General features: G+C 37.0%; 2 protein-coding genes across 2 annotated transcripts; both read right to left on the reverse strand.

Annotated features, from left to right (window-relative positions):
- Positions 1–838: 838 nt before the first annotated feature.
- On the reverse strand, positions 839–10714 carry LOC108681576 (NADH dehydrogenase [ubiquinone] flavoprotein 1, mitochondrial). The gene is made up of 8 exons (XM_018170622.2): positions 10532–10714; positions 6940–6995; positions 5359–5582; positions 4827–5037; positions 4069–4299; positions 3199–3431; positions 2352–2560; positions 839–1749 (listed from the first exon to the last, which is right to left on the reverse strand). The coding sequence occupies exons 1-8, from the start codon at positions 10581–10583 to the stop codon at positions 1559–1561; spliced, it is 1407 nt and encodes a 468-aa protein (XP_018026111.1). The 5' UTR covers positions 10584–10714; the 3' UTR covers positions 839–1558.
- A 649-nt stretch (positions 10715–11363) lies between these two features.
- Positions 11364–15774, reverse strand: LOC108681582 (endoribonuclease LACTB2). Its single transcript, XM_018170627.2, has 6 exons — positions 15605–15774; positions 14038–14198; positions 13658–13781; positions 13157–13307; positions 12670–12855; positions 11364–12120 (listed from the first exon to the last, which is right to left on the reverse strand). Exons 1-6 carry the CDS (start codon positions 15724–15726, stop codon positions 11992–11994), a joined length of 873 nt encoding a protein of 290 aa, XP_018026116.1. The 5' UTR covers positions 15727–15774; the 3' UTR covers positions 11364–11991.
- Between the last annotated feature and the right edge of the window lie 4325 nt (positions 15775–20099).

A 20099-nucleotide genomic window follows, 5' to 3' on the forward strand; every position in this document is an offset into this window, starting at 1 on the left:
TCAAATACTGATTTTAATGCGTATTCTTTAATTGCAAACTAATGGTATAAATTCCTCTTTCAAGTTTTTGGTGTGAAACAGGTATATAAGCTCGGTCAGAAGGAATAACTAAAAATGGAAAATAACCAATCTATTGAGATAATTCAAACAGAATCTTCCAATAGGCAAGTTTTGATTATGCAAGACGATGTTTTGGAGAACATGCGCCAGAATGAAGATTATTTTAGTGCCAATTCTACAACAGACGATAGTCAGGATGGCTGCGAGTCGGCAACTTCATTTAGCCACGAAGCCAATGATACAACTGTCTCGCAACATGATAATAATAAAATAGTGTCTAATACTACAACGATGGCCCCGGGCATAGAAATAGATATCAGATATGACGATGTTTCTCTCAGAGGAAACAAAGACAATGTGGATCCTGAGATACAAGAACGCCGCGCACAGCTGAGAGAAAGATTTCTTTGGGCCATAACGAGCTTGACTGGAAAGCCAGTTAGTGTGGAGATGATGGACAACTTGCATGTCTCAGGAGTTCTGCGTGGCGTCGACAAAGATGGACTCATGGTTCACGTCGAGAAACTTCAAACTCCCACGGCTGTTCATCCCTGGGCAACATTGCGATTACCTGATTGTCTGTCATTACATTTCTCAGCTACATAGTTCATTTTCTGTTCAGAATCTATTTTCTTGCTTACATTTTACGTAGATTGCCCAAATGCCTGAAAACGTTTGAACCTCGAATTTTTTTTTCAAATTAACCCTTTAACAAATGTAGATTTTACATTGCGAAAACTATTATAACTGCTTGAATAGGTAAAATCATAAGATAAGAATTATTTTTAGATTTATTTGAATATTTATGTACACTGAGGGAGATAAACACCATGTCCGCCAGAAGTTCTCAATTTGAGACATAACATTTAACTAAATTTTTTTTTGGATTTTGCTTAATGTATTGACATTGTTTACGATATTGTTAGAAAAAAATTAAACCTAATTTTAAAAATGTATTCTCTTCATTCAACATAAATTATCTAGTCACAACGTTTCAACTGGTTTGCTTTGAATTCCTCAAATAACTTCATATCGAAAACCAAAATTAAATTTCATGTAACCTGTAACAAAGCTCATAAAAACAAAACCTGACTCGTGTCTTTTATGTTAACTAAGCTCACACAGTTCAGGGTTTTCTATTCATTCTAAGATAAGCATTAAGTATTCACGATTTTATCAACAAGTAGTGTATCAGTCTGCGTCTGCAGATTGATAGTCTCAATCAATTTAAACGTTTCTGCAGCTCTAAGATTATACGTAATTTTCCCTCGATAATTTTGATCCCTACTATTGATAAATAATAAAACGTCAAATTTAGTTAGTTCTTGATTACGTGCTGACGTCATGGTTGCTGGTCGGTATTGATCAATATCAGCAGCAAATAACGAATAATAAACCTGTGTCAGCTAATGACTTAAAAATAATTTTCGCGACTTTTTATCACCAGCTGAAATGTTTTTACGGTTCCACAACCTATATGAACATGAAGAACACTAGATTAATTAGCAGCAGCGGCTTTTGCTGCGTCTCTGTCAGCAATCCTCTGCTCGATGACAGGCCTGAAGTGGCGAATAAGCCCTTGTGCCGGCCACGCGGCGCCGTCCCCCAGCGCGCAGATCGTGTGGCCCTCCACTTGCTTTGACACCTCCCACAACGCATCGATCTCGTCAGGCTGCGCGTCACCTTTCACTGAAATCACAAATATCAAGTTGTTAATTATGCTGAACTGATCTGCATCCATAGAAAATGCAAAGGAAAACAATGAAAATATTGGCTTGAAATGACACGTGGATTGAATGATCAATCATCACAGAATAAATACATATTTTGCTTAATTCTAAATTAAGTAAGAGACGATTAAAATCATCGAGACGCTGAAAATAGAGGATTAGTGAATAGTGAACAAAAAATTCCAATTGAGAGAATATCTAGAAAAAATCACCCCAGTAACAACTGAAATACGGCACACCTAAGACCGTACTGTATACCAATACAATTTCAACGAAAAAAGCAAGTTGATACATTTACCCATCTAATTATTTCCAGCGAACCTCAAATTCAAGTAAGGTATTCGTCTTCAGTGAACTAAAAGTTGACAACTTAGGTCCATTTTTTGCTTAACTGTGATATCAACAAAACTGTAATCATTTGCCGGAAGACGCTGACAAACATGTAAGAAAACGAGAAAACTCCTACAACTGCCATAGTGTAAACTAACTTCATCAATAAAACACAAGACCGAAAATTAACTTAAAAATGTACAACCATCAATCAGTAATTACACAGCTTACCGAAACGGGTGAGGATCTTGTACATCCAGCCGACGCCCTCGCGGCAGGGCGTGCACTGGCCGCAGGACTCGTGCTTGTAGAACTCCATGAGGCGGGCGATGGCTTTGATAACGTCAGTCTGTTTGTTCATGACGATGAGGGCCGCCGTGCCCAGGCCGCTCTGCACCGCTACAAGCCCGTCGAAGTCCATGATCGCCTCCTCGCACACACTGCAATTTACCGTTATTTTTACTTCGTGTACTTCATTAACTTCACACACTTCATTAACTTACTTCATTAACTAACACACACTTCAATTAATAGTTATTCTACAGTCAAAGTAAACGAAATGTTACTTCGTTTACTCGCACACACTTCAATTAATAGTTATTTTTACATTCAAAATAGTCGAAATATTACTTTAAATACTCAGAGGCACATTCCAGAGTTGTCAGTTTTAGTAAATATTTCTATTAGGTCAAACGCAAGATTATATTATTTATACAATGTATTTGGTATAATAAACAGTGAAAAAAACTATATTTCTCTGTATTTTTTTTAATCTTGCCAAGCTGCAGAAATATTTTCAATCATTCAAATTCAGAATTATATCAATAGAAAATAATCTGCACAGTTTTAGCATTATGAATACTTGTTTGGGTCTTAACTTATCAAGTATTAACAGGCGCATATTAGATATTAGAAATAAAATGGTTAGCTACTAATATGAGGCCAAGTGGTATAAAATACCGAGAAAACGACATTGTAGTCAGATAGGAATTTATAATATATTTAGGGAAAGTTTAAAAAAAAAGAATGCTGAAAATTAATAGGAGTGGGATAGAAAATTTAGCGGAATGAGTCCCACTTCTTAGGGATGAGGGGAGTGGAGGAGCCTCCAGGAATGACGGCAAGAAGGTTGTCCCAGCCGCCGACGATGCCGCCAGCGTGCCTCTCGATTAGCTCCCTCAAGGGCACACTCATCTCCTCCTCGACGGTGCACGGGTTGTTCACGTGTCCAGAAATGTTGAAGAGTTTCGTGCCCGAGTTACGAGTGCGACCAAACGAGGCGAACCACGCGCCGCCTCGCCGACAAATTGTCTGAAAAATAACCAATTAAATATTAATGTGTTGGAGGATGTTGGAAAATCGATATCATAAAGTAAAATCTTTAATTTTTGATACATAGGACTAGCAACAATTAATTAACTTAAAATCACCGTGTTGGAGGATGTTGGAAAATAGATTTCATAAAGTAATATCTTTTATTTTATATTTTTGATGTATAGAACTAGCAACAATACTAAAATGGAAGAAAACGCACAAAAACACCGTGAAAAGATCTATGGAATGAATGAACAATTCATGGTTGGCCATAAAAAAACTTGGAAGGTAAAAAACTTGTTACAGAAGACGAAACATTCCGAGAGAAATTTACTAAGTATTTACACCTATAAATTCCATTAATGAACTCCAATCGTCAATAAAAAATCTTGAGATTAAATTAGTAAGAGATCGATGCGAAACTGAAAGTAATTAGTCTCATAAAACTTGGATTTTTATCTGAAAAGATAAATCAAATATCATGGTTAGAATTGTTTAGCAATAGTGCTTAATAAACTATTTTATTGGCCATAGAAGGCGGATGTGTTCATATTATTCAAGTTCTGATGCAATTATTAACCGTAAAACATGATATAAGTGAGGTACCGGTGTCGAATGATCAAGTGAAACTAACAGGCGCAACAGCAACAGTTTCAACATTGGCGACGGTGGTGGGGCAGCCGAAGACGCCGACGTCAGCAGGGAAAGGAGGCTTGAGGCGAGGCTTGCCTTGCTTGCCCTCCAGAGACTCGATGAGCGCCGTCTCCTCGCCGCAGATGTAAGCGCCTGCACCGCGGTGCATGAACACGTCGAAGTCGTAGCCTGACCCGCACGCGTTCTTGCCTATCAAGCCAGCTTTGTACGCCTGAAACAGCAATATAATAGAAACATCGCATATGTATCTACATTCTTCAGCCTTGAGTAATCCAAATAAGTAGAGAAATTGTTTTGTGCTTTTGTGAAAATAAATCAAGATAACATTACACAAAATTATAGGTGAAAGGAAAAGTTATTGATTGTTATGTTAAATTCACCACATGACTTTGCGTCTTCAAAAATAACTTAAAATTCTCATCCAAAATACATTAGAAATGAAGCAGCAACTTTTAGGTGTAATGTTCAAGGTATCATCTTTCAAGACGTTCAAGGTATCTTTCAAGACGATCAAGGTATCTTTCAAGACGTTCAAGGTATCTTTCAAGACGTTCAAGGTATCTTTAACTCACATCATCAAGCCGATCATTCAAGATGGATATAATGAAATCACTTGATACCTACTACAGGCTTCTGCTGTATTCTTGAAGTAGCTTCATTTGTACGAGAATGAAATACAAACTGCAGAACTATAAACCTCTTCCCTCATCCGAGTAGTAGGTTTTTCATGATTCTCACCTCATTGATGGCGACCTGCATGTTGCTGGCTTCATTGTAGAACTCCCCCCTGATGTAGATGTAGGCCGCCCGAGCCCCCATGGCGCGTCCCGCCACCAGGCATCCCTCCACCAACTTGTGTGGGTCGTGACGCATGATTTCACGGTCTTTGCATGTGCCAGGCTCGCCCTCATCAGCATTCACAACCAGGTACTTGGGACGGCCATCCGAACTGAAATAAATTATGCTTCAATCATAGTCCGTATATACATTCCTATTGGAAGTTCATGTCTCTTCTTAAATATGTAATAAAATTTATTTTTTCTACTTGAGGCACAATCATCAAGTTAAAGTTTTGAACAATTAACTAGAGAATGATTTTTGGGAGATAAAGTATCAAGATTCAATTAAATCAAAAGAACATAAATTTTGGAATGTGAAAAAGAACATAATGTGTTCAACCAGAGACTATCTCTGGTGTGTTCTTGGCCCACAAAAATAATAAGAAATTATACAAATAAAACAAAAACAGGAACAGGCATGCATTTCTCACGGTTTATTCATGAAGCTCCACTTCATACCAGTAGGAAAACCAGCACCACCTCTGCCTCGAAGACCTGACGTTTTAACTTCATTGAGAATCCAATCAACTCCCTTCAGTAGAATCTCCTTGGTCTTGTACCAGTCTCCTCGGGCCAGAGCTCCTTTCAGGCGCCACTCATGACGACCATAAAGATTTGTGAAGATACGATCTTCATCACTCAAATTTCCATAGGTCTGATGGATGATTAAATGTAGGCATTAATATAAATCAAAACATGATCCAAGGGATAGCTCCCAGTTCACAAAAGAAGAATACATTACCCCTCCTAATTTGAAAATATAAGCTACACATGTCAAAATTACAAGATTGTCATTTGAAAATCAAGATGAAACAAGATTTAATGAAATGAGGTAAACAAATTTTATCCAAAAATCTATATTGAATATTTCTTGGTTGTCGAGAAGAGAATTTGAGCTTCACCTACTGACAATCATAGACATAGTCATTCAAGAGGTTCACCCTTCATAAACAAGGTACCTAATGTCAAACACCAACAGTATGACAAAAGCATGATGTTAACGCTGACTTCAATGAATACCAAAGTATTCATTGAAGACTTATTTTATGGCTGAGAACTGAATTTCACTAGTCACAACAGTGATGAAACTTCGAATAGAATGCATAATATGTCATTTTTCTGCAAGATAGGATCATAAACCTGCATTGTCATTATAAAATTGATATAACATGGGTAATTTCATAGAACTGGATGAAACAGCTTCAGAATAAATTGCCACAACAAGATCATTAATAAAATAGGCACACACTATATCCACATTAAGGCACACATAAATCATAATGGATTTAGCAAAATGTGACCAGTGTTTAAATTTTAGAACACTGCTCCATAGAGGTCAGCTGAGCTGCTGATGTTGCTGAACAAGATTAGCTGGAAGAAGCTTTACAAGCATAACTCTAACAAGTTTAAAAAATGCACATTAGATAAACAAATGCTGATATTGAATAGTTAACTAGAAATTGATTCCAGCATTCACCAAAAGTAAATGATTGTTGGAGCGGTAGAACAAGGAGTGTGCACTAATATCAGGGTTAGTGCATGGTTTGCATTAGTAAACAAATCCCACAAACAGAGTAACAAGTTAAGACTCATGCATCCCAAAACTTAGAGCTAGAATGTTAAAAACTTTCATAACTTGACATAGAGTAAACAAGAATTTTTCAATGGAATTCAAATTCCAGTAAGGTAAGGTAAGTAAGGTTCAAATTTATTGTAATTGGTAAGAGTTAAACAAGTATTTTCATCGGAACACTAATATTTGTAGAGTTTAATTACAATTTTCTCATTGAAAAAAGGTTATGTCCATCATTATCACACTCACAAGCATAGCAATACTATCATGGACAAATTTTAGCAAGCTCAAAAAAAATTGACATGCAATTCTTCATCTAATGAAAAAAATAGGGAAAAAGAACAATTTGTGTAATAGTTTTTAGTCACACAGAAGTTAATATTAGCAGTATAGTAGTTCAAATTTTCAAAAACATGAGGCAAAACAATGTAAATGATACCTTTGTTGTGTTGTGTCGAACAGCTACAGCAGTAACAGCCACGTTATTGACTGACACTGCAAGAATAAAAAACATTATTTAGAAAAATTATTGGAGAATAAGGAAAATTATGAAAATTTTTTTTTAATTTTCTGTCACTGCTAACACAACACTGCATGCAAATTGATAAATATCAAACTCAGTCACTGGAGCACCTGCAATCAAAGCTAATGTTGATTGCACTTCAAGTCTACTGAAATGATTCTCATGTCTGTGATAACTAGTAAGAAAATTCTATTAAAGCAATCTTAAAAATAGTTGCGACTTGATAAATACTTACTTATTTGATAGTAAAAGCATCAGAATATTGAGAATAATGACAGGAGGGTTATTAAAATTTGAAGCTTCATTTGCCATGATCATAATCTCATGCATTAGGTGGCAGGAATTAGAAGGTTTTACATGTCATATATAAATATATATATATATGATTAGCAATCCTAGTGATAACTAAAAGATTAAACATTAATATTGATACCTATAAAATATAGGGATGATGGTCATGTTGTTGTTGTCTATGTTCCCAGTGAATCATTGCAAGAAAGATTGTTACTGGTATCATGAAAAAAAAAGTTGTATATGAATTTTTCTCATAACCAGATGATTTTAGGTTATACCAGATCAAATATTCTGAAGGTGGGAATGAACAAATTACGCCAACCTATATTAATAGTAGAATCATAGTAATTTTTGACAAACTACATTGTGTAAGGAATAAAATTGTTACAAAGCAACACATAATTAACAGCTAATGTCCCACTGATTTGCAATGCAACCACCAGGACATATATATATTGTTAAGGAACAATTAATAAGGAAAGAAAATGTCAAAAATTCACCATATCTTAATAGAAAACAATTTCTGGAGTCCTGCTCTATAATTAGTTTGACAATCCTAGAATGCTAGTACTCAATTACCTAACCAACATTCACATTGCTTACAACAAGACCTAAATTGACATGTAGAAGATGAACAAATAACCACAAGTTGACAGACATTAGACCTATTTTCATGGGGCACGCAGCCGTGCATCACCAAATTTGTGCACCAATGAGCCTTGAAAGGAATGCGCCTAGCATATATCCGGATGACCACCAATCAGCCGTGGATTAAGCCATCCGTCGGTAACCAGTCCATGACATCATCTTTCTTTTAATATTAGGAGCTTTACACCACCATATTCTGAAGCGTATAGCCCAGAGAATGATGGTTGTCCACCAATGAACGTTGCATCGAATCATCACTTCTACCCTGACTTTAGCTCGAACTGTAACTTGCGGACAACGGACTGCACCAACCAGCCCAGGTTGCCAGTGGAACTACATGCATCCTGTTGTGCACCACCAGACCGTCACATTTAGCTCACAACACTGGGGGTTAGGTTTCAGAAAGCATAGTTCTGTTCCAAAATCTATCGTCCTTTGACAAGCGACATCCGCAGCTTTGCTAAATTATGTAAAGTTCTTTTAGCTCACAGCATCTGGGGTTAGGTTTTAGATAGCATAGTTCTGTTCCAAAATTTATTGTTGTATGACGTGTGGCTGTTTGACGGTAGGCTGATTTGACAAAAGGGAAAGATACGGACAGCTCTGGTGCATTTCGTCTGGGTGGTATAAACATTTTTTGCATATTGGCAGATGATGCTGTGCCATACAACATCAGGCTATTTTCCTGTGGGCTGATTGGTCTAATTCAATGGATGTGATCACTGATCAGTCTGGTGGCATGCAGCTGATAATGTTATAGTCAAGAAGTATTGTAGTTTACTATGTTCTTTAGGGAAGGGATCATGATAGTCCATTCGAAGCACGGCACGGTGGTCTCCAAGACTCCAACAGGCGTCCCTTTTCATGTTCCTATTGCAATCAAGTTCCAAGTCTCAGAGCTGGTTGTTCTGTACTGTAGCTCTTCAGATATGCAGTTTATGCTTGAATAGTTGCAAGTATCTAAAAAACTATCCATAGCCCATTCTGGAAAAAAAGGCAGAAGCTGTCTGTGAAGGACAAAACTGACTGTGCTTGCAGTCAACTTCATTTTGCAAAATCAAGCAGAAACTTAATTTTGGTCCAGGCATGGAATATATCTACTTTGTGAGCCACAACTGGATTTTTGAGCCATGGTTTTATGGATTTGCCAGTTGTGATTCCATTTCTTCAAGCCGTGAATTCCACATCTTGGCCAATTACAAGATAAGAACTTATTAACTAAGTCCTGACTGACCTGTGCATGTGTTACCCAAAATCTCTAATTTTACCCTAAAAGCAGTCAAACAGCACCAATAACAATTAACATTTTTCTCTATTTTACTTTCTTTAGTCTTAGTGGCAACTGAACTGACATAGTGACAAACCAGAGATTTTTTTAGAATCAGTTCATTTTTAATTTCCTCATTTACTTAAGATTTCAACAAATTTCTTAAGTAAGCTAATCCTAATGCTTGTATCCATGATACTTTACTGGTCTAGGGTAAACGCGGTATATTCCGTCACATTAAGGACGCATCGAGAAATGAAAAACTATAAAAAAAACCGTATGTGTTACTCAAGTTCTGTTTGCTTTATGTGACTCTCAAAACACCGCACTACGTGTCAGCAACAACGAAACGTCACAAAATGTTGCCATATTTATTTAAAAGCCTTTAGAATGGAAACCTACCAAATCCCTATATTCTGTCACTGTGTGTGGCAATATTCAGCACGTGGTGAGGCATATTCCGTCCGCGCTTCAAATTCTACTGATACGTAATGCCGTCATCCACACCAAGTAGATATATTCCATACTAGGTCACCTGGCACTTGGCAGAGCACTGTATCTAAGGAAAGCATTCCACCTTGGGTGGAAAGCTTTTTTATAAGTGAACTTCCATTTCTAGAATTCCACCCTGGTGGCCGCACCTATGCACGCTTCAACGATTCAGAAAACAGTAGGACTTTTCCTAACCTGTTTTGGTTAGTTGATTATTTATTATTTGCTAGCTACAATTCAGTTCTAGATTTCAAATGTTCAACTTTTTACTTAAAACACCTTACTGTTTTCTCAGCTTCAAGTCTAAAGTTACTCATTTTAGTCTTTAGACAACATCCTATCCATAGTGGCAAAGCAGAGATTTTTTAGACTCTTCCTCAAGTTCATTTTTGAGTCCTATAAGTAGACCTTTAAAGTATCTTGGATACCAGAATTATCATACATGAGAAATCTGTTAAAATCTTGGGTAAATGAGGAAATTAAAAATGAACTGATTCTTAAAAATCACTGGTTTGCCACTATGATCCTATCTAAGCCCACTCTAAGGTTAATTTTTTAGCCATTTTCAAGTGAATTTGTAGGTAATCCCAAATCTCAAGAACCAAACATGTTTAACAATTAGAATTAGATAAGAAGGTTTCAGAATATGACGAAAAGCTTTAGTGGTGGCTTAGGAAGTAGATATTTGATTTGAATCATTTGATTATCTCATTAGGTATCAATCAACAATCATGAGTGAAGTGAATCATCATTAATTCATTATGTAACACCCAAAAACTAACCATATTTCTTATTAATACAACGTACCTTTGTGAAGAAGCCCTCTTGCTGAAGGTAAAATTCGAGAGAGCGTAGTCATTCTGTTTCTATAAAGTAATCAATAGCACAAATAATTTGTGCTAGAAGTTTTATTTGAAATCCAGGACTTGCAACACCGAAACAGCATCAGCTGCTGTTGGCAGCCGGAGACTCGGAGTAGGTCACGTCATAATGAACGATGTATGAAAATGAATTTAGCCTACCGCTATAAACGAAAAAGTTTTTCGCTTCGCTGCGTTGAGGTAAAGGTAATACACCAAAAAATGAATTCCATTTAAATCGTAATAGGAGGTCCCATTTCGAATGGGTTTAAGAGATTTATATTTTCAATTTCGAGGACGTTTTCGAAACAGTGGTGATATGTGTCGTATACGGCCAACAATGAAAAAATCAATTCAATTTTTCACGCCAATCAATGATTTCAAATAAATTGAAGATAAAGTAATCATTAAAATGCTCATAGCAAAGTTAAGCAAACTTCATAACAATTAGGCCCTTAATCGTCCAAGAACATCAAATATTACATTTTTTTTTAAACCTCAATTAAAATATGAATTTAGAAAACTCAGTCCTTCAAATTTAATTCAACTTGGTGTTTCAAACACCAGCAATATACCTAGCCATTTTACCTAGAGTTAAAAGATGCAAGTTCTCATCAAATTATTAAGGCGGAAATCTGTGGAATACTATCATACTAATAAGAAATGAATCCACAAAAATTGTCTTTAAATTGGGTTCGTCATCCAAAATTCAAATTAATAACTCTTAATTCAATAATTTGAAAAGCGGCAGATCTAGAGAAGGATATTGAAACAGTGGCTCAAAACTTCCAAAATATGAAATATAGTCTTTGCGCAACAACATAGTCAACAAAAGGCTAAAGATATATATAGGTATGTAGGTACATAAACAAAAAAGATACCAAAAAAGAATTTTGGGCATCACTGTTCTGTTTCCAGTCTAAAAATATATTAAATCTGCTAAATTGATTAAGTAGATTTAAATAATTTGGCAATATTAACAATTATTCGACGACAGATAATGCACAACACTAATTGAGGTCATATAGTACAAAGTTTTCAACACAAATGCGACACATTAAGCACAGGCAAAAATTCATTTTATATCATAACGGCAAGTCTTCCGTAACGTAAAAAAATCTACCAGAATAGCATGAAAATTTACCTTTTTGCCATTACCGTTTTTAAATGCCATTTTTTTTTTAAATTCAAGATTTAGCACTAAAAATATACTAATAGGGGCCAAATCATTGAAACTTTCAGTGAAGATATATCGAAAGTAATAATAATATATCATTTTTGCAATTAAAAGTCAGCGTTAATGGTACAGATGAAGAAATTTCAATACTAGAAACAAACAGAGCTTTGAAGACTTTTACTAGAGCTAGGATAAGCCTGAAAATATCGGAACCCAGAAGCAGAGATGACTTAAAGCTTGTTAGACGCCACGACAGAAAATGTGTCGTCTATACATCTGACTCTTCCATCCTTTACAAGCTTCCCAAGATGTAGCCTCAAGTTGCACTCTGCAGCCATGTGCAACCGAGACGGTGTATCCTGCAAAATGTTTTATAAGTTTTACTAATCCGGGCTATCTACGAGCAAATGATTATCCGTAAGCTGGACTATTTCACTTTACTGTGATTTTATCTAGTATTCAAATTGCCTGGAATTCTGGTAAACTTCTTGCTTTTTCAAGAGATTCTGGCAGAAAAAGAAACTTGCAATATAAGCAGACTGATAATATAAGTATAATTAGAGACATCCTACAGCAAGGGTGATTAGTTGTCCCAAAATGAAGACCACATTCATCACTGACAAGAAGTAATTCTTGTTGTCATTTGATATGATGATTATATATATACCACCATAGATGATTTTACGTGGTATGAAATTCAGAACAAATTATCATTTTGTAGATGATCATAATTATGCCAGAAATTCTGCTAAAATTATGTAATGCTTGCATAAAAATAAGAGTAAAATTTTTCCTCAAAAAACTGAAGCGATGTGACTTGCCGCAAATATAAACTACCAATACGTACTAATAAAGAATAAGTGTAAAACAGTGACTGTTTGCACAACATCGAAGGTGTCATTTTTCACCTTGTAGACTATTTTAACGAGCTCCGATGCTGTGCTCGTGCTGTTCGGCATCGCAAGAAGAGTCTCAAAGATCTGCTGCTCCCTGGCATTTCTGTGGTCTATGTATTGCTGGACTCTCTCAGCGCCGTTAGTGATAACTTCACCGTGTCCAGGGTACAGAGTTCCTTTAGACACGCTCAGCAGAATCTGAAATTAAATTAGGAACCTCTAGTAAGGAAAGCAAACAAGAAACGTATCAAATGTATGTAGTACACGGCTGAATATCAAATTTTCAAGAATTAACCTTTGAATTCAGTTTAGTTTCATCCTTTGTTACAGTGGCTGAAAAATTACTATTAGGGTAATGAAATACAGTACAATAACACAATGGGACTAATATACAGAACATTTTTTAAATTCTTGATAAAAGAGAGTAGTTAACACTTATATTTGATATAATATATCTTGATCTAAGGGAGTCCATTAAGTTGTATCTAATAATGCTAACCTTCAGAGAGTTCATGTAGTCGTAAAGGTCTTCAAAGACTGCAGTGCTCTCACCCAGTACACAGTCGCCAGTAAACAAGGCTCCATCATCTTCTCCACCCACCACCTCCAGGCATACGTGGTCTGGGGTGTGTCCTGGAGTATAGTGAACTCTGCACAACACCAACCGTATGCAGCAACACACACTAGTTAACAACTCTATAAATGTACAGTGAAGAATAAAGTATATGAAATTCAGTCAAATGAACACAATAATGAAAATTATTTTGATGAGAAGAAACCTTGATACTCAATACTATTATACATATAAAAAATTATTTCTTGCAATTGTGAAATTCACAGGAAGTTGTGTTTCAACATACAACTGGAATGTAATTATTATGTACCGTTATTTTACATAAGTAAAAACATTAAATAAAAATCGGCATCAGTACCAGCATGACAAAATTTAGCACTAAGACTTGTTGAAATTTTTAATTCTGCACTATGAAGACAGGCTTACCTTAGAGTAGCCCCAGGTACTGATACTTGATCAAGGTGATTTAAGGCCTTCAAATTAACCCAGTCAGGAAGAGGGTCATAGGGAGCTGTATCAGGATATGGGAATTGATGAACCAAAGCAGACTCTAAAAGAAAAGATAAGAAAAGTATTAGAATTTACATTTTGCATATTAGCTATTTTTAACCATAAAGTAAATCAATATCACACAAATTCTATCTAAGAGACTTGCTTCCTTAAATATTAGGTTACCACATGTAATTTACACTGCAAATATCCAACAAAGAATAAATTCTGGCAATGGAAAGAGGATAAGAGATGTCCACACAATGTGATAAAAAAATTACTAATCAAGTGGTATTCTTTTTGGAACTAAAACTCACTGTTTGTAGCATTAAGAACATCACACAAGCCTCCTAGATGATCCTGATGCCAGTGAGTGATGATGACATCACTGATTTCCGCCTCCTGTTCCTTCAGTACATTGATTAGTGATGAGATGTAGGCCTTGTTGTCTTGTTCTCCAGCATCAACAAGGAGTCTCCTGAGCAAATGATAAAAATTATATGTTGTTGAAGTAGGTAACACTCATACATGTAATTACAAATCCTTTGAAGATTAGGCTTGTTAAAATAACCTATTTTAAAAGTTTGGAAAAATGAGAAATTAGTGTTGATTTTGCAATACAGTGAATTGTTTTAACAGTGTGCTGTACAATACAAATTTTAGAATATTTTTGTTGGGTTAATACATTCCATGCTGAATTCTTCTTCAAATTTCATAAATGCATGAAATTAATTTGCAATTGAAACTTTACAAAAATATGATAAAAATCACATGAAATTCTGTAATAAAATTGAATATTAGTATTATGAAGCAAAATTTCAATTATTTTGCAATTATAAAACAAACTTTTTTAAACTTTCTTTTTAACTTTAAATAAAAGATAGTATGATAATTACTTTTCAATATTAATGAATAAAACTAAACAAATTTAGTAAAGCTAATATTAAATTTGCCTAGTAGTTCAGCTTGGGTGCATGGTTCATACTCTTTCGGTAGATACCAGTAATGGAAAGCTTTACTACATGCTTTTTCAATGACTTGATATCAGGTTTTTGAATAGAAATGGTTTGCATCTATAACAAAGTTAACTCAGAGCACTATTTTTCAGGTAACTTTGCTCAAGGCACATTTAAAAATTAAAAAAAGTCATCACAAACCAAAATCAAATTCACATTTTTAATAAGATTTGTTAATAGATCCAGTAGATGATGAGCTGCCAAAGCACAAATTTTTTGCTAATCTAAAATCTCCTAGTCAGTAATATTAGCTAACATAAATTTGCTTCAGCTGGGAAAAGGTACATTAACAGTTTATCAATAGCAGGTACATAAATAAACTACTGAAATAAATTCAATTGATACTTTGACTTGAAGCACATGTGTTCAGATGATTTGTTGACTTGTTTCAATGCTATTTATAGATGGGAAATTAGGGGCGAAAACAGTCAGTGTTGAGAAAGTTGGAAGATTTTGGATGCAAACAAGGTTACTATGAACAAATAATTTGCATGCTAAGAAAAGGACTAGCAAATTCACCATATTTTTGTTAAAAGCCTTTCAGAGATTGTTCTAACATGGTTCAAAATTCTAGTTTACAAATATAATAAACAGATTAACCTAATTTCAATTGATGAAATTTGAACTTGAATGCCATCAGACCAAAATAAATGCTGAATATAGTGGTAAGAATTTCGTCCATGTAAATTCGGTCATCATATTGAATATGTTCTTTTGAAGTTTTTGAACTGGTGAAGAGCCAGTCTACAAAAACATTAATATTAAAGTTATCATCGCCATTATATTTGCTTTATGTCTACAACCTCAATGAAGAGAAAGCACAATAATTAGCAACATAAACAAATTTGTCACAGTGGAATAGTTGTACCTCTTGCCTGTTCCAACTAAATATGTGTTGGTTCCTTGCAAGGTCATAGGCCCGGGGTTGCATCCTAGGATGCGAATTATTCTTGCACTTAGACGTTCAACAGCAGGAATCTTGGAGAGCATAGCTAATTTTTATCAACTGCAGGAGCAGAGAAAAATTATTAGTAGAACACTCACTCAAGAGTTATCTTTTGTAGTAAGAAAACAATTATTAATTTGCTGTCAACAGCTTTAAGGTGTGAAAACAATTTTTGGGGACATAACCACCTCCAAGTCCAAGCTAATTGAAGTAATCTGATGCTTGACTTCTTGATGAGGTAATGGAGTGCTGCTGATTGATGAAGATAGAACCAATTAGGCTCTTTTGAATGTGTCTATCTAAGGACCACTTGGGCATGCTTCCCAGATTTAGTAGTTTCAACAATAATTTGGCAACCCTCATCCAATTGCATAGTAGCTAAATGATGGTTATCAAATAAGGGAGTGTGATGCTTATTTATAAGTATGGGATTTAAGGATGAAGAAATGATGTCTTTTTAAGGGTGCTGTAAATGATCTCTTGCAGGTCACTTGTAGCACCTTGATATGAAAATTGTTGTGAAAATTCAGTGCAAAGTTGTTCTAGTATTGTCTATTGCTCAGTTATATGAGCATAGCTGGATAGTTTTTGTTGTTTTACTAATCTCGCCAGTTTGCAGTGCAGTAAGTTCTGGGCAAGTTTGAGGTGGATTTTAATGATACACATCCAGAATGGTGTCATTTTCAATGAATTGTTCTGGCATGCTTAAGGATACAATTACTAGCACTTGTATTGGAAGATACCTAACACACATCAAGGCTAAATTGTGTCTTTATCACTTTTATTCTTCTTCCTGCTGCCATGCAGAGTTACCCTTGTAATGTTACCAGCATTTTTTGAGGATTTGTTATCATACCTAACTAAACTTTGAAGGTTTCTTGCAAAAATACATGTAAATATGCATTTAAAGAGAAATATGTTGACAAGACCTACTTGAGAAATCAATATATTGATGCTGCTAAGTCACAAAAGATATTTAGACATTTTTCACTTTATATTGACTAAACTGACTCAGCACCCTGGTAATCCTTTTGGTAGCTATTACAGATTAAAGATGCATCCTTGTAGCTCCACAACTGTAGGAGCATTTAGTTGAGCAGTTATCCCAATGGCAGTGGGCATTTTCGTACATCCAAATTGTCTACCAGAACACTTTCTCTACTCTGGAGTCCAGAGTGGAAATGAGAGAGAGATCCATTACCAGAAGTTCAGAATCTGGACCACACTCTCATTACCACTGACCTGCAGCCAATATGAACAGCCTTAACCTAGGCAGATATTGGGACTGATCACTACCTGGAGGCTGGTATTAATTCACCACCCAGGAGAGGCATAGCCTACACTCATTCAGTATAGGTCACTAGTGACCAATGAGAAGAGAAAGGCTCCTGGCCTCAGCAGCAGACAGCCATCAGTCAAATTGGTACCAACCACTCTCCAAACCTTGAGGAAAGTGTTAATAACTGCAATCATGAATTCCAATCAACCAGCTCTAAGATCTTTCCATAAACCAAATCATAAATCACCCCTAAATATAACAAATTCTTGAGGACCTCAGCATGCTCTTCCTACTTGTTATTACAATCTCATAGCTTCAAAGGGACAAATTTTTAATATCTAAATTTGGAATCTTATAGCCCAATCATGCATTTTTGCTTACAATTACATAGATATTGGCATTGGTGGTAGATAAATTACATTATAAATTTATCTACCACCAATGCCACATGTCATCAATCCAGTAAGCAGAAACTGCACATACCTGGCTGCCATTGCACATCACTAAAAACTGTATAATACTAGTCAAAAATTCAATTTGTAGGGTTAAATTGCCACATATTAACTAAATAACTGTTTTGATTGTGCTATAATGATTTGGTTTTGTTTATAAAATAGATCATTACTATTGAAGACTGGCATGCCTGGCGACATAGAGTCAAGTACTGCTAGCAAGATTATTGGCATTGACCATAGCAGGAATCTTGCAGTTGGGGAACTGCCGGGGTTAAGCCGGATGGGGAACTGCCTATGAGCGAGCATGCTTAAGCAGTGGCTGAAGACCTATGGTGCTATTATCTTTCGACAGTATGTCGCTTGTGAGTGCCAGTACTGCCTGGCACCTGCTGATGTCACTGATCTACCCCACAAGTATCACCGGCTGAGAGGATGATATCATGATCCTATCAACCAATCACAGTGTAGAAAGAATGACATCTTAACCAATCAGGAAATCACAGATGGGAGATGACATGACTCCACCCACAAGTACCTTTGAGCACTATATGTTAGAATTCCACCATGTATAAATGAGCACTACATGTTAGAATTCCACCATGAATTCACCACTCTACAATTTATAGACAAGACCAAGAGAACACTCTTGCCAAGCATCTCAGTCCTAAATTTTAATTATCAAATGTTTGTGTAAATCAAGTCTTCAAATTGTGTTACAGTTTGGCATAAGGAAGATCATTGTGTATTCATATTTTTCACAGGTTTATTTTGGGATAGATTTAAGCTTTCCCTGTCTCTGCATCTTTGTAGAGCAGCCAATGTGGAGCACATTCTGGGCGTTTGGAACCATTGTATATTGCCTGTTCAGCCCCCTCCACTTCTGGGCCCTGGAAAGATCACCCAATGCTTGTTTAATCAATGACCCGGTCCCGGTTCACGGACATTTTCAGACCCTGGCAGGCTGGCCTGAAGACTGCCACAACAGCAAAGACCTGACTTTCATGACCTTTGTTATTCAGAGAGTTCAAAAAAATTAATAGAGAGTGTTCAAAGACGCGCAAGAAGGATAATTCCGGACTTAAACGGCAACTCCTATGAGGAAAGATTAAAAATTATGAAGCTTCCAACTCAAGCCTCAGCCGCCCTCAGTTATCGACGTCCACGTGGGGACCTCACTGAAGCACACATGACAAGTATACCTACTCATGGCTAATGATGGCTTTGGCTTATAATACAACTTAATATAATACAAGGTCCCAGAGCCAGAAGGTTTACCAGAATTTGAAACAAAAACCAACACCAGGAGGCCACGGCTATAAAGTAAAAAAAACTGCGTTGTAACACATCCATTTTTTTTTTTTTTAAATTGATTTTTAGGCTTCGGGTATGCCAGTAGCATACCTCCCAGCCTGAACACAAATGCCCACATTGCATACTGTGCAGTTACTTGAGTCAGCTAAATTGAATCTGGCCAGATGAGCATTGACACCAGCATGCCCAAGGCGTAGACGTGACACAGCGCATTCAACTGAGCGTGGCAGCGATCCATAGTCCACATAAGATATCTCAGGTCCCAAACTTCTTCGGAAGGTCCCTTTTCCTGTTTCTTGTACGTCATCTGACCATTTGCAAGCCCATTCTTGATTGGTGAGTGACTTCACAGTGAAGATCCATTTCTCAAAGCACAGTTGAGATCTTGCTGTGCAGTCATTAGAGTGCGCAAGGTTTGCTGCCCTGTCTGCCACTTCATTTCCCCCGATCTCTGCCGCGTCTTCGTCGTGGGGGTACCCTGGCCTGCGCGTCAGCCGGATGCCCGACTTACTCGCGGGCCGGGCCAAACGGCAGAGGCCCCCCCGCCCGGATCGCTACCGGACGGAGGCTCCACCATCTTTTCCTCTAAGGGCAGGGGAACCTCGGCCTCCCCTTCCCCCTACCCACACCTTTGGCCGCCTATCTCTCCGGGGACGCCCTATGCCCTTCTCTCCTCTCACCTTTTCTTCCTATTCGTCCTTCTTCTCCTGACCCAGGGTATCCATCCCAACCCTGGACCGGACCCCTGCTCAGTCTGCTCCCTCCCGGTTACATGGCAGCACTACTCGTTTCGGTGCTCCATGTGCATCGACAGATTGGAAAATGGTCACTCCCCAAATCAGGCCCCTGGGTCAAGGTGGCTCTGGTGGACAGATGTGAGCTGAGCATGACCAAGTCCTGAAGTCCAGACAGGAGGTGGTACCACAGCGATTATCTATCATCTATGTATGTGGGGAAGCTGCCATCATTCCGGAGGCATACAGGAAGAGCTTCAATGGCCGCCTCAATGGATTTTCCAGTACAATTTGACCTTCCCTGAGCATCCCATAATGGGGAATGTGCATTGAAATGAAATCGCCCACTCACATTCCTGCCAGGATTGTAAAAGTTGCCAACCGCAATCCAGCCAAGAGCAGTACAAATTTTTACAGACTGGATCTCAAGATTTGCACCCCTAGGAAACAGAGGAAGATCAAACTTCTTCATTTCAATGTCTCTGCAAATAAGGATTGCCATACCACCTCTCAATGCATTTTCCCTGTGAGACCACAAAGCAGAATAACCTACAAAAGAAGGCTCATGCACTCTCAACCAAGTCTCGCAGAGACAGACAACATCTGGCTTTTCTTTGTACAGAAAGAGCTTGATTTCC

Source organism: Hyalella azteca, unplaced genomic scaffold (assembly GCF_000764305.2).
Source record: "Hyalella azteca isolate HAZT.00-mixed unplaced genomic scaffold, Hazt_2.0.2 contig16191, whole genome shotgun sequence".
Taxonomy (NCBI): Eukaryota; Metazoa; Arthropoda; class Malacostraca; order Amphipoda; family Hyalellidae; genus Hyalella; species Hyalella azteca.

Excerpts from the sequence above, each read along its gene's own strand:
- LOC108681576 (XM_018170622.2), bottom strand. The coding sequence starts at position 10,583 with ATGACTACGCTCTCTCGAATTTTACCTTCAGCAAGAGGGCTTCTTCAC. Across the intron at positions 6,996-10,531 it reads AAGAGGGCTTCTTCACAAAG|TGTCAGTCAATAACGTGGCT; the intron begins GTACGTTGTATT and ends TTATTCTTGCAG. Across the intron at positions 1,750-2,351 it reads CAAGATCCTCACCCGTTTCG|TGAAAGGTGACGCGCAGCCT; the intron begins GTAAGCTGTGTA and ends TTGTGATTTCAG.
- LOC108681582 (XM_018170627.2), bottom strand. The coding sequence starts at position 15,726 with ATGCTCTCCAAGATTCCTGCTGTTGAACGTCTAAGTGCAAGAATAATT. Across the intron at positions 13,782-14,037 it reads TGTTCTTAATGCTACAAACA|AGTCTGCTTTGGTTCATCAA; the intron begins GTGAGTTTTAGT and ends CTTTTCTTTTAG. Across the intron at positions 12,121-12,669 it reads TCGTTAAAATAGTCTACAAG|GATACACCGTCTCGGTTGCA; the intron begins GTGAAAAATGAC and ends AACATTTTGCAG.